Genomic DNA, 14,537 nt, shown 5'->3' with positions numbered 1-14,537 from the left:
ACGACATTTCGTGAAAATGGAACGGAAGTAGATAAACGGAAATTTGTAAACAAGATGGCGGACCCATGTGTAGCAGCGTAAACCCGTATATAGTCACTTCCGTAAATATTACGTGAAAACACCAGTTTTAGCCTGTTTCACTATTAAAAAAATACGTGTTAAAGACGAAACCATAAAATGAAACTTGTATAGATAAGTGCAATGACTCTTTCAAGAAATTTTTAATGAACAGTTTGTAAATGGATAATTAACATCTGGTGCTCTGAAAAGCCGTTTAGTGACCTAGCTAGATTCGATCCTGTGTTATATAGGGCAATCCAATTCGAAAACTGGAATATAATTCAATACATTGTAGGAGTATTCTTAGGTGAACAGTCATGTCTAATTTGAATTCGTATATGGTTCACAATCATTATAAATAAAAATATATAATGGCTCACCTCTACGAATATGCGTTTTTGAAACCCCTTTTGCTCGAATAGTTTTTTTTTTTTAATATAGTAAAATTATTTTTGTTAAAATAGCCCAGGACTGGGAGGTGACTGATATTCAAGTTGCACTCATGTCCTGCCCAACCATGTAACAATTCAGAACTGGCAAACCACATTGGTTCACCACTGTCAGTCATGGCAAAAGCATTATTTTGACATTTGTTCTTTTTTTTAAGTCGAATTTTGGCATTGAAGATCTTGAGTTAAAGTTACTTTAAAGGACCCCCCCCCCCCCCCCCCCCAAGATCAGTCAAGCTCCCAGTTAGGACTGCTCAGTCCAAACTGACAGTTTGGACTGAACTGAAGCCTTCCCCACAAACGATCAGTCTTGTGGTTGCTGCTGTACGTATCGTTTCATCGTAGAATATGGAAGAAACTTTGGATACTTCAATTGCAGTTGCACTTTTAGTTGGGAAAAGGAAAACCAAAATTCAAAGCAACCAAAGATTACAAGCAAATACTTCTGCCACGACACTCAGCTGATGGAATGATGGACTGACTGTTTGGAATGGTGAGACGCTGGCACACAAGTCTGCTAGGACTGAGTGCTCTTGAACTAACATTTAGATTTGATGGGAAACCATCAGTTCGTCAGTCCACCGTCCTTGCTCACACACTGCAGTTCCAACTGTTAAGTTCCGACTGATAAGTCCGAACTGACAGTTCGGACTGATCGCGCGTGTGTGTGTATATGTGTGTGTTTGTGTGTGTGTGGAAAAAAAAAAGGGGGGGGGGGGCTTTAATGTAGCCATCTCTATTGTCCGTCTACTTTTCCGGTGGACTCCGTCTCAAGACTCACACATGATTGGGTATGGCAGGGAACATTTTCGAATTCAAACTCAAGCAGAGTTTTACTTACCAAAAATAATGAAAGGTTCTCCGTTGTTAATCTTTTTTCTATCATTGGAGGGCGTCAACTTACTTTTCGTCCACTCATTTCGCTCACTGTAGTCCGCCGTGGCATTACGATGAGGGAGGCATAAACGTTCTAACAAATTACCCTTCATTTGTTGTCCTCGTTGTTTTCTTGCTTCCAGTAGCCTCCTGTGACTCAACTATAGTATGTGTTGTCTCTCATCCGCTATCTTAGTCAACAGCATATTTACTGGAAGACAGAAGAAGAATTCACTTCTCTAAATCACAGGTCATATATTTTTTTTTTATGTCGTCTGGCAAATATCTCGTTGTTTGTACGACCTTAAAAATATGCTTAGTACTGTATTCTTCTGCGTGATATCTCTCAACGTCGAATCAGACAGAGGCATATGTATTTGGAATTAAATCTTCATTTCGTCTGCAAGACTCGTTTGGCAAATTAACAATTATTTATAAGACCCCGTGCGCACGTGTCGACCATCAGGAATGACTGGCAGGTCCAGGATCTCTTACAGCCTTCTCTGAAGTACAGTCTCTGGTCTGGATAGCCCGGCACATGTCCAGAAGGTACAGATGGTCTTAACTGAGATATTGATTTCCTGGGATTCGATTGTTTCGAAAATTTCTTACAGCCAAGTAGTTGTTTGCCGATTTTCCCACCACGGTCCTGTCGTCTCTCCGTTCTCGTATTCCAAGAAATATCTAAATAAATTGTAACTAGTTGAAAGAAAGTAAGCAGATGAACCACTGCAATGGACGCTGAATTTCAAGCTTGATATAGCAAACTGCACCATTTTTCCCATAATGTTTTTGTTGCTGCACCATAGCAACCGATCGCTTCCAGTTTATTAATTTCGAAATCATCATTTTTTTAAGTGGTTAAGGATGCACAAGATATTTAACATCCAGTTCCATTTTCCGATGTAACATAGCCAATGTATTTCACACCAGGCTAATGTGTTCTGCTTTCCCTACTCTGCGGCATATTTTAGCTCCTATTTTTTCTGGAACAAAAATATTGTTTTTTTTTTTTACTGTAAAAGTATATTGCCTCTGCTATTGTAAGCTAATGTTTTCATTTGACTACCATCCTCTTGTCTCCCGTTTTTTCTCTCCATAATTTTTTTCTTGTATATCGCTAGCGATGAAACTTGTAAAACTGTATAAATATAAAATTTCCCCCAAAATGAGCAAACTGTATGCCGTATGCTAACCGGGACCGACCAGATTTCAAGGACGGAAAATGTTTCCCGGTCGGTTCAGTAAAAATCCCCTAAAAATACCTGGTTTTATTTTATAAATTAATATTATAATAAATTCAAACTCTCGCCATTATGCAATCACCGTCCTTTAAATTTGAAATATTTTTCCTGATATTGAGCAACAAATGACAGTGGAATGAATGCAGGGACTCAAGTCTAAAACCGCTCGTTCCTGACCGCTTCTGACTCTTGCTTCCTGGTATTGTTACAGTGTGCAGTCGAGTGGTTACAGTTCAGTGCAATGCAAAACTATATTATTCCTTTTTATCACCAGAATGCAACAAATTATTTTTCTATCCGTATGTAGCTATAAATGGTAGACAATGGCTTCGAAACGGAGGACCAAATTTCATGATGATTTATAAGAGAGTTTTTGTCAATAAAACGAAAACGCACAGGATATGAAGCATGGTTCCAATCATGCAAGTAATTTTGATATGTGTAGGAAATTTATGTTTTGACGTATAAAACATATTTGCGATTTATGAAGAAAAAAATCGATTCTCGTACAATGTAGTCTCGGTTTTCTTTCGTCCGAAAAATAAATGAAGTAGGCCTACTTTCTCTGTTATCAGAAGCAGGAAATTTAAGTTACAAAATTTTAACTTTCTAAGGTAATATTTGGTTGTTTTTTCTTTTATTTTTAACTTTAGGCCCTTAGCATGTGACTACGCTACGATAATCTATGTTCTTTGTTTGACCCATCCTAGTACCTAATTGCTAAACATATACTCATCTCATTTACACATCGTGCTAGGATAAAATGTGATTAAAATTTCTGCCTACTTTTTTCCATGAAGAATCCCTTTTAGTTGAGTATGACTTAAGGGTTTCGTCAGCCCGGGCACACGTACGGTGCGCAGAGCTTCAGAAAAAAATAGCGTGATTTCAAAACTGCTCAAGATATCCGAGTGGGGTCTGTTTGCGAAAATCATTTAAGAATTCACCGAGGGTCGAAAAGTACTTTTGATTTCGGATTAAATTTTTAGAAGAGTTAAAATGGCTAAAAGGCGGGTTTTCAGATTAAATTTTAGACAACCGGTACAGATTCTTGAAAGCACTTAAGGGACTTGCACTACACCTTTACCTTCATCTCTATGCCTTATAATGTTACGACCACCGCTCAAATTTCACAGTTGTCCTTTTGACGACGAGAAGACTGCGCGCCAGTTCACAGCCTTGCGCTTAGAGGCGACACTGCGCTAGAGGCACCAGCGAGCGTCGCGCTTATCATCCCGCCTCGCCAACACACATACACACCGTCCAGACGGGCCCCTTAAGTTGCGATAAACTCCTCTATATTTAATATAGTAGCTGAGTCGACCCGTCATTGATGGTTTGGATTTTAATTTGAGTGCCACCTCTACTGAAGAACAGCTTTCACTGCTGGGAGACACTGCATACTGCTGTTTCGTGGAACCAATAGGCCTACATTTCGGAAGATCATTTTATAGTTTCCGGAATAAAAAAGAAACTCTTGGCGTCAGCCCTGGTCATATGTTATCCGCGGGTGAAATTTCTCTGGAAATGCGTGCGTGATTTAGTGACGAACAGACAGGTAGTTGGATACCATGAAACGAGGCAGCCCCGGGCCGGGCAGCGGGCAGCAGGAGGGAGCGGTCGGTGCGGGCTACGGCTACGGCGCGGCGGCAGTGGCAGTAGTCGTCCAGCGACCATGGCGAGCGGACGTGTTCTGGCGAGCGTGGCGTGCGTGCTGGCCGTGGTGCTGGCGGCGCGGGCCACCCAGGTCTCCGTGTGTCCAGGTGAGCGTCTCTCCTTCGGCCCTCGTTCCTTAGACTACTGCCATTCATATCTGCAATCAACTATTCCTGCCTGTTTGAACAGCTTCATTTCAATAACCTTATTATATTTGAATTCATCGGAAGATGATGAAGGTCTTTTAAAGTTGTTTTTTTTATATTCTAGTAACGACGATATTGCTTGAATAGACTTCGTAACAGAAGAACTTTGACTTAAATTGTTAGCAATTTTAATGTATGCGATATTACAGCCTGTGCAGGGCTTATTATTCCTCTGTAATGTAGTTAACTAATGTTTATCAACTTCAGTGGCGGCTCCAGCGGGTAGGCCCGGTCCTCCCCGACATTTTCAAAATTGAAAATTAAAAATAAGACTCTTTATGAAAATAGACAATTCATATTAAACGTTAGTTTTGATTCGGAAACTGTAAGAAAAGTAAATCATTAATAAATTAATATTTTTTTATGAAAAAAAATTATATATATATTTTTAACAAACCAAGTAATACAGTACATTGTCTAATATGGAAAGGGGGGGGGGGGGGGAGAGATATTCCATACCTCATACCCCGGGCTCCCAAAACTGTAAATACTCCTCTGCGGTACAATCCGCGCCTACTTAACATATAAATCATGGCGCTACCCCTGATTAACTTCGATAACCTTGTTCGAGTTAAACATAGTAACTGCTAGAATTGGTTCAAAAATATGATTTAATTTGTACAAAGTAAAATGTCTTACAAAATAAAAAAAATACCACAATATGATTAATATTATAATAAGTTCATTTTTGGAGAAACCTTTTTGTAAAACTATTGAAAATTTCAGTTGTTCGACTACGATAATATGTAGTATGATTTTGGTACTTTTTGGTACATATTTAACTGCTAATAAATACACCCATGTGTGAAAAAATAAGTATAAGAAATGTAACTAATATCAATGCTTAAACTAACCAGTCATAGGCAAAAACAACCTTACTATATTCACATAAAAATTATTAACTTAGAGTAGGTTATATTTTTGTTTTATATTTATATTTTTACACAGAAAAAACGTTAAGTTTTCTGATTACATTGCATTTTTATACTTTACTATTTAATCCAAATGTGTTTTAAATTAGTTTTTAAGATGTTTTAATATCTTTTAAGAATAAAAATATATTGTCAATCAATGATGTAAAGTCATATAAACTAAGGAGTATATATTCTATTATTAAACATAAATTTAACTTTTGTGGCTATTGTAGCAGTTACTGTACTTAGTACTTTCTTATAAATTATGAGCGTTTTGTATTTATGGTCACACATTGTCGAGGTATATTGCATGTCGGGGACAGTGTATTTCTGTAGGTCAGCATACTAACCAAATATGCATTGCTTATTTCCTATACCAACAATATTTTAAGCCTACAAGAAAACTAGTTTTCAAATACGTCTTAAAGTACACAGGTCTCAAGGAGAATAAGCTTAAGTTACGTAACAGAAACAAAAACGCAAGACGTATTAAAAAATCACGCAGTTCCAACTCGTTTACGCAAGACAACGTTTCGACTTTTGTTTCCACCTATTTTTTTTTTAAATTAAGACTTCCGAATACAATTAAAAAAAATAAAACATTATGTGGTCAAAGGCTAAAGAAGCTTTCTGTCAGTGTAACACAGTTTCTCTTGTTACAGTAGAGAACATTAAATAAAATAATGATTTTTATTAATCAAGTATTAACGTTTGTGGTGAAAATAAATGGTTGTATTTCTATACGATCTCAAGTTTCAGGTTGGTTTGGTATTGTAACCTGAATTCTTATAAACTTCCATGGTTTTCTGCGTGGTTTCTGCTGGTTGACATTAGTGGGTCACTCTGGCAGAAGACGCGAAGACGCGCACTTTCTGCACCAAGCAGTGTCTCATTTGAACCAACCACACTTCGTCACAGCAAGCCCTAGGCCTGCGCATTCAGCCTACTAGGAAGTGAATGCAGTATCAATCGTCAGTATCTATCATCTCCGCATTCTTGAATCTCGTAGTTCTAACATGCCAACCGCTACAGGCTGGGCAACAATCGACATAAATATTTACACATGGATAGTTAAAGCGATAAGCAGTCGCACAGAACCAAACAAGCGCAGAAGTCTAGCTACATTGGACCTAAACTTAATACCATTAATATGTTTATTTTGATTGTTTTAGCGAGGGAAGAATCAGTGCTGCTGTAGAGGGTAGTGTGTTATCATAAAAAAAACAATAAGTGTTTATAGAATAAAATCCATAGCTGCGCAAGAGTTTCCAAATTAAAGCCGGAAGAATTTTTTTTATCGAAAAGTTCACTGTGTTTTTTTTTCGAAACTGTACTTTGTGTATATTTTGAAGGGGGAAAAAACAATAAACAATAAACCAGGTATATATATAGGGAAAACACGCATATTATATTTATTTTAAAGTTCTCACATGGCAACGAAGAACATCATTCAGAGCTTGTTATTGGCCGAAAAAACCCACGGTTTTAGCAATAACCTACAGCGAAACATACTAGTTCAGCGCTTGTTAAATGCTAATCGCAATGTACGATTGTAGGAAGTTATATAGAATTACACGACGAATTGTTTTGTATTAATAATTTTATGTTGTGCTTGTTAAATGTTTATGTTGATTGTGTATAGCTAGGCCTTAACAGATTATCAGGGAATATAGGCCAAATAAGGATAATTTTTGTCATCGAGGAAGCAGCTGACAAGACTGTTGGTATCGTAATGACACATAGCACATAAACACACAACAGTAAAGTCAATTGATTAAATATAACTTGATGTAAGTTTTTGGACATACGCCATTGCTAAGAACTTTTTCTGTTGAAGAAAAACTAAAAATATGATTAAATATATTTTGAACCTTTTCCGTTGATGGTTGTCATAGAAAAAAAAACCAGGAATGGGTAACAAAAGATGAATATAGTTACATACAGAAAATAAGTAGGCCTACATATTAGCTGATGTTTTCACTGTACTGTGTTCGTCTGTGCTGTATTGTTTTTCTGACAAATTTCTTCCACGGAATTCTCTGTATTCTTTTTGCATGCAACATTGACATTAGTTAAATTTCTTATACTTATTTTTTCACACATGGGTGTATTTTAATGCGGTATTTGAGTGCATTCATCTTGGTTGTCAGTTACTAAATATTTTTCTTGATAACCAGCATAAACTATAAATGGTGTGTGTTCAACTTATATTCCCATTGCAAGAACCAATCAAAGAACGCTGTAAAGTCAACTGCTTATGCTAAAACAGAACGACAAGTTGAAGGCTTGGTAGGTTCCGTGAAATGGATATGTTAATGTTATAATAACCTTACAAGGTTTCATTATTATACATAATGCGAGATGCCAGAGCAATAAAGATAAGAGCCAGCAACTAGCGGTCGCTAGGCAGTGTTTGGTATCTGTCGACTTCCATTGCACTCGCATGCCAGGAAAACACAGTGCCTGCTTCGCTCGTATTATGTTATGAGACGGACTCAGTCAGGCGACGCAATGCGTTTGACGCCGCCGAATCCTCTCATAGTTTCACAGCGGCGCGATGTTGAAGTATTACTGCCGACCGGCGAGAAATTCCGAGCTACAGTCTTCTATCTTGTGGAAAATGTTATCATTGGAACGAAAAAGACGACCCTTCACGACACTGAAAACTTATGGGGGGTGGGTGTTTCCCCCTCCCTTGTCAACGTCCGGGACACGGCCTCCGGCCGGTACTGTCCCGATACTGCCCCAGTACTGCACCGGCATTGTTCCGGTACTGACCCGGTACTGCACAGGTACTGCCCCGGTACTGTCCCGGTGACGGGAGTTTACGTCCTTGGACCATCTTTGCAGGCGTCTCGCCTGTGACCGCATTAACCCGCAGAAGTAAGCAGAACACGATCTCAGGGATGTGGACGTCCCATCGAGTGTGGTCATCTGTAAGCCGCAGTTTGAGCTGCGCTTTTATCTCTTCATTACGTCGCTCTAGGATGGTACATGGGTGATGTGTGCAGTATGACCCGCCATTTTCCGCGAAAGGTCTATCCATCGACGTCCGGAAAACTGCACGCTCGGGCACCCTCCGTCGAGGAAAGAACTCGATCTCCAGTGCGCGCGCAGTTGTCTCTGAGGAGGGCTGCACCAGTGCGTGGTCAGGAGCGCAGTCGGGGAGACATTCTGTCGAGCAGCCGGCGAGTCCGTCACACCCGCGCCGACTTGGACGGTGACACGTGTCACTAGGCCACGCGCCTGTCCGGAGCACCGTCATGCCTGCAGGAGTCTACAACCACGTCAACCGCCTAGATATCTTGTTTCCTTCGCAACAATTGCAAGTTTCTTTACCAAAACGTTTCTCTTAAAGTGGTGCTTTTGCAACAGAACAGTTCCTAAAATGTTTCTCAAGTTAAGTTTGTTATTTCAATTCAATATGCTGACTTTTTTTTTTTAATGTTTTCGTAAATTTCGTTATTGGTCTTCCTAAAGAGGAACATTTGTTCATTTCTAGCGTATGTCTTTACATGAGAAATCATTCAGTTATTTATTTATATTTTCTTCCTTTTGACGTAACTCTTCCAGTGTCTTTGCCAACTCCTACTCCATATTTACTCTTCCTGTGTCTCTGGGGACGGGCTCTCCGCAGAAAGTGTTCTCGCCGTCTGGCAGCTTTCCACTTTCCCGACCTGCGCGCCGCGCCAGGGCCTAGTCGCGTGGCTCACTTCCGCCGACACAGTTTCGCGGGAACAAGGCCGCCCGCTGCGGAGCACCGAGTCCAGGGACCACCTCGGAGGTCTCCAGGCCTCTGCCCCACATCTCCCGTGGTCCCATGTTCCAACACTCTTGCACTGATGCGTATTGACGGGAAACGCACGACCGACTCTGTCCAGGCACCGACGACGCAGGGAAAATGCAGAGGGAAGTACGTTAAGAACTGTGCACAGCACTTGTGGTCCAATGTGGATCTCGGTGCTTCTGATACGCCTGTCTCATTGGGACAGAGGCGGGGCCACGTGACCGGCTCTCACGCTCGCTATAGAGCATCCCACTCTTAGATTGCAGTGTGGAAGTAAATGGGCGCACTCTCTCTCTCTAACACACGCCGATTGCCGTTAGCACTGTCCTTGTTTCTTCGTGCGTTGTTGCCAAATATCAAACGAAATTTAAAATTTTAATTTTTGGACCAAGATTTTTTTCATACTGTATAGAATCAAAATACGCATCAGGCAATACTTAACAATATTTTAAGTGTCCGAAAAAATTAAAAAACATAACTTATTCGCTGCGAACTGTTTTGAAGTATTCCGATATGTTTCACATCAAAAAAAGAAAACCTACATGTGTATTTCATTCAGATTTTTTTATTAGTAAATTAATGCCTTAGGACGCCACCGAACAAATGTTAAGACAAAAACTGTACAGGTTTCACTTAAATAATTTTTTTAATATATTAAAATGCATTTTCTCACAAACTGAAACATCAAAAAGTTGACCCGCGGAAATTTTTTTTTCTATTAAAGATAGATGAGGGACGAAAGCGAGAAAAATGTTCACAATAAATTGAATTAGTTTTTAAAAGCAGCCCCATCTCAATTGCTTCTACAGTTTCCGTGGAAATAGCTGTTAAAGATGTGTCTTATCAGTACAAGAGCGCGCGCTGCCGTCGTAAGAGGAAACAGGGTCGTGTGTTTAGATAAGTGGGGTTCTGTCCTACAAGCAATTTCAAATACATGGCTTCCTTAGTCAACAAAAAATATTATAATCGATTTTTGAACATAATATGTAAAATGTATGAAATAAATACGAAGGAATTCAATAGCGATCATGGTACAAAATTTTGAATTACTTTTCTATCCTTCTCAACACCAAGCATTTTATCAAACATTGTTTTAGACAAAGTTTTGGAAAATAACTATGATATTATTACAAACAATTTAAACAGATTTGATAAGGTGTCTACTAAGGCAGTTACGTTTTTTTGTCCGGTGAAATTTTTTTTCGAACCCATGCAGTTATGGCTGGTCGTATCAAAAATGTATTTAGAAAACATTTTTCGGCATTAGGTAATCCGAGTTATCAAACGTTAAAACGGATTCGATATTATTCATATTATGGGAGTTGTTGCGATTTTTCTGTTTTTCAAAAAATCTTCCCCATTTCGAACCAATTGTTCGGATTTTTCCCATAACTTACTCGACCGAGAATTTCCATTACTGTATTTTATTTATCATTTTGGACATGACATGTCCAAAAATACGGCATTTATCGGGCCCATGAAAATGTGATATATATATATATATATATATATATATATATATATATATATATATATATATGGGATTTTTAGAACAGAAAAGAAAACTATTAGAAATTTTCGTCTACAATAGGTAGTTTTTATTTGAAATTTACATAAAAGTGGTATTATTACAATTTTATATGTGTAATAGTATAAAATATTATAAATTACGATATGATTTCTTAAAATGCTTCTTGTTCGATCCAAATTACAAATACACGCATCTCCTGAAATTCGTAATGTGTTAGAGATTTGGCAACAGCGCGCGCCATAAGCCGTGTACTGCAATCTAAGAGTGGGACGGGCTATAGCTACAGACAAATGATTGGTAGGCAGCGGGCATAGCATGCCGGCGCCGAGGAATACCTATCTCCCAGGCGTCTGGCTTCTAAACGGAGGGAGTTACAAAAAACCTTTAATATATTTGTGGTTTAGCGATTGAAATATTTCACAAAGGCCGTACTTACCGTTATCAATGTGAACATGATGGACACGTACACTAAACACAGTGCAGGGGAATATGAGCAAATTAAAGGAAATAAATCGTTCTTGCGAAGTTTAAGTTAGTACATTATATACTTTTCAATTGATGTAGATGGGAACTGTGATTTTATCTATGTATTTATAATGACAAATTGCTGGTACTTAAGCTTTACGTAATTTCACAAACTATACTGTCATAAAATCATGAGGTGAAGGCTGATAGTAAAAAAAAAACAGAATATTAAAAACAGCGCAATTGTTTTTTTTAATTTTTGATATTTATATCTAAGTGTTTAAAGTTTGGTCACGTCTGGCCAATGGAAAAGAGCTACCCAGTCTTTGCCTGGAGTGATTGTGGGGATCACGGTAGCGTGCTCGGGACTCGAACGCGATCCTTAATGGCTGCGAGTCCCGTATTTGCAATCGCGTCACCTCTTCATGTTTTCTCGAGGAACTCTTTGCGCAGTGAGTAATCTACTTGGGAAAATTACGTGGTCAGGTTTGCGATTCATTGTAGTTTGAAGTTAATAAAAAGGCAGTTAGTAAACCTTTGAGTGACTGGAAAATTAGCGCCACGCTTTAATTGTTAATGTGAAGCGACAGCAAGTGGTCACCGTGCCAAGGCTAAGCGAAAGCAGGCCGTGACGTGTCCACAAGTTAAGGACGTCAGGGCGAAGCGGCTCCAGCGACTTTGGTCGCCTTTGATTTTTTTAAATGTTAACTGAGCTTTTAAAATAAGCACCGGCATAGTTACAGATAGTGATGTGAATTACAAAGTATGGCTATACGGACTTGAATGAAAACAGCAGTCCGGAATGAACGGGTGCAGCGCGAACACCGTGTGAGCTACATGGAGCCGTGTCGACGGTCACACATCTCCTGAGTTTAGGGTCGATCGGCATCTCGAGAGTTCTGTGCAGTGGCGCGGACGACTCTGAGTCGAAGAAAAGCTGAAGGCAAAGTTAAGGCTGTTATAGTGCAACAGTTACAGCGCAGGAAGGCGTAATATAACTGGACCTTCAAGGTTTCAGTCGGTAGGGACTTAACTAGGGGGGGGGGGGGGAGTCATTCAGGGCTTGTGCCCCGGGATTCTCATTTAGGGGGGCGCTAACCTGGCAGTCATTTTTACTATATATACTTACTTGAATATCGTAGTTTTAGAACACAAAATAAATATTGGAGGTCAGATGAACTGAATTATTTGTATTGAAATATGCATACATTTATCGTCAAATATTTCAAAACTGGTATTTTTCGCGTACTATCCCACTTATGACTGCAAATAAATCTACTTATTTACCATTAGTTGAATCAAATATATTTTGAACGGCGGAATCAATATGGGGTAGCGATATGAGGTGTTGTCGAGAAATATTTTGGTTTGGTTGGTTTGAAAGAAAAAAAAAGTGTGCGCCAAGAAGAGTTATTGCCCCGGGTGGAAACTAGTCTAGTTACGTCCCTGGCAGTCAGCTACGGGCCATCACCCCTTACCCACCCACATGAGCACAACAACTTAGCGATTTGTACCACCAAACACACGATAGGCTATAGTCCAAGTTCCTCCACTTGGCTACTGGTATTTTAGTTTAACCGAAGGACTCTGAGCCAATGAAAATTTATAAACAAAAGATATGTCAAATTGCAGGCATTCCTGTTCACAGGTCTCAAAGGCAGTAGCCATAAATGTGACGATTGGCTGTGCCCGTAGAGGATCGTGGTGTCTCTCTTAGAGATAACTGCACCCGCGAATTTTCCCAGCCCATGGTAATACGAAGTAAGCTGTGTTTCAGTCATCAGCACAGTTTAGAAAAAAAAACTTACGTGTTTGGTACGATCAAGATGATGAATTTTTAAAAAATAGAGTGACGAATAATTGCCGTCTGTGATCAGATAGTGACTTCGCCGAACCATGACTGTGTCGTGGCCTCGCGAAGTTTATCTTATAGGAATATGTACATCCGTTAGTTTCCATTCTGACTGTATTCACTTTTCAATGTGTTTTGTATGAGTGATTAGATATCAGCTATTACACTTCACATTTGATTTTTTTTCCCCTTACTTCTTCTCTATATTTATCCTGTTTGTATTTGTATTTGTTTTATACTTGTATAGTGCCAGCCTGTTTTGGACTGTGTCTGTTGGCCGGCGCTAAATGAATGCATAAATAAATGATAAATTACGAGAAACATATCATCGTTATTTTGGAAACGTTAAATGCTAATAAAAAAAATCTTTCCGCGAGTTGTGTAACCCATGAGTCGGTTACTTGGATCCCCGTCACACAGGTTCCCGCCCAGATAAAGTTCTCAAGGAGTGGGGATTTTCCTTTGCGTCATAACTTGGAGCACAGGTGGCGTTAGCAGCGAGTGTCTGGGACTTGGGTTTCTGCTTCAGTGAAGTTTCTGGGATTTTTCGTAAGCTTTGTTTTCCCTGAAATGCAAGGACGCTAGTGAGTCATACTGTTGGTGAATTGGGTTCAAGTAGGCGCGGGAAAGAATGACTTCGGAGCGTCACTGATTAGAAAGAGAACCGCTTACCAACGTCGTCCACGTTTCCAGTTTGAGACATTTCCTGGATTTTATTCCTCGTACCGTGGCTCTACTAGATTTAATTATTTAATTATTTTTACACTTAACAATTTGTGACGCGTTTGTAATTCAACAGCAACTCTTATGCAAAAATCATCTGGCAGCGGGAATATTTTCACGAATTCGTTGTATTGGGCAAAGAACATTTTTCATCGCGAAGTAATCTTATATTATTGTGTATTTAATAAATACGCTTGTATAATTTAAACACAAGCAATACAATTCGTATAAATTATTTCACTAGTTTCAAACTTTTTAAATGAGGTTACATGGATGATTTGTTGTTTCTCTTGCTTCAAGTAAAAAAAAAAAAAAGATGTTACTGCTATAACTAATAAATATAATTTTTTTCCACTTAATTTAATTTAGTTTCTCCTTTCTTTTGGGAACAGAGTTTTGCATTTTAAACTCAATGACTGTAATTTTAAATGTGTAAATAAACTGAACTATTGTTGCTTAGATATTTGTTATGACTTTACAGTTAAATCATTACATTTAAAATAAAACATTGAATAAATTAACATTTTGAAACCTGATTCTAGAATACAAACTCGTATAGGTATTGAGCATATATTTAATTATGAATTTATCATTCTAAATAACGTTACAAAATATTTTATAATACTCTGTGAAATGCTACAAATATAAATTAATTAAGTACCAGAAAGTTGAATAGGAAAAGTTAAAAATAAACAAATTATTTCAAAACGCTATTTTTGTAAAACAGTAGAAAATATATTGTGGATTCATGAATAAATAAATCTAATAAATATT

The 14,537-nt window shown here is 38.6% G+C and overlaps 1 protein-coding gene across 1 annotated transcript in view; it reads left to right on the top strand.

The window, feature by feature from the left end:
- The first annotated feature begins 4,223 nt into the window (after nucleotides 1-4,223).
- The window catches only part of LOC134530620 (ecdysteroid-regulated 16 kDa protein), a 46,862-nt gene continuing 36,548 nt past the window's right edge, over nucleotides 4,224-14,537 (top strand). Inside the window, exon 1 of the mRNA XM_063365618.1 lies at nucleotides 4,224-4,392. Coding sequence (XP_063221688.1) covers nucleotides 4,305-4,392 — 88 coding nt within the window. The 5' untranslated portion in view covers nucleotides 4,224-4,304. The remainder of the gene's footprint in view (nucleotides 4,393-14,537) is intronic.

This window comes from Bacillus rossius, chromosome 3 (genome assembly GCF_032445375.1).
Source record: "Bacillus rossius redtenbacheri isolate Brsri chromosome 3, Brsri_v3, whole genome shotgun sequence".
Lineage (NCBI taxonomy): Eukaryota > Metazoa > Arthropoda > Insecta > Phasmatodea > Bacillidae > Bacillus > Bacillus rossius.
Note: the sequence above shows the minus strand (reverse complement) of the source record. Positions and strands in the feature narration are given on the sequence as shown.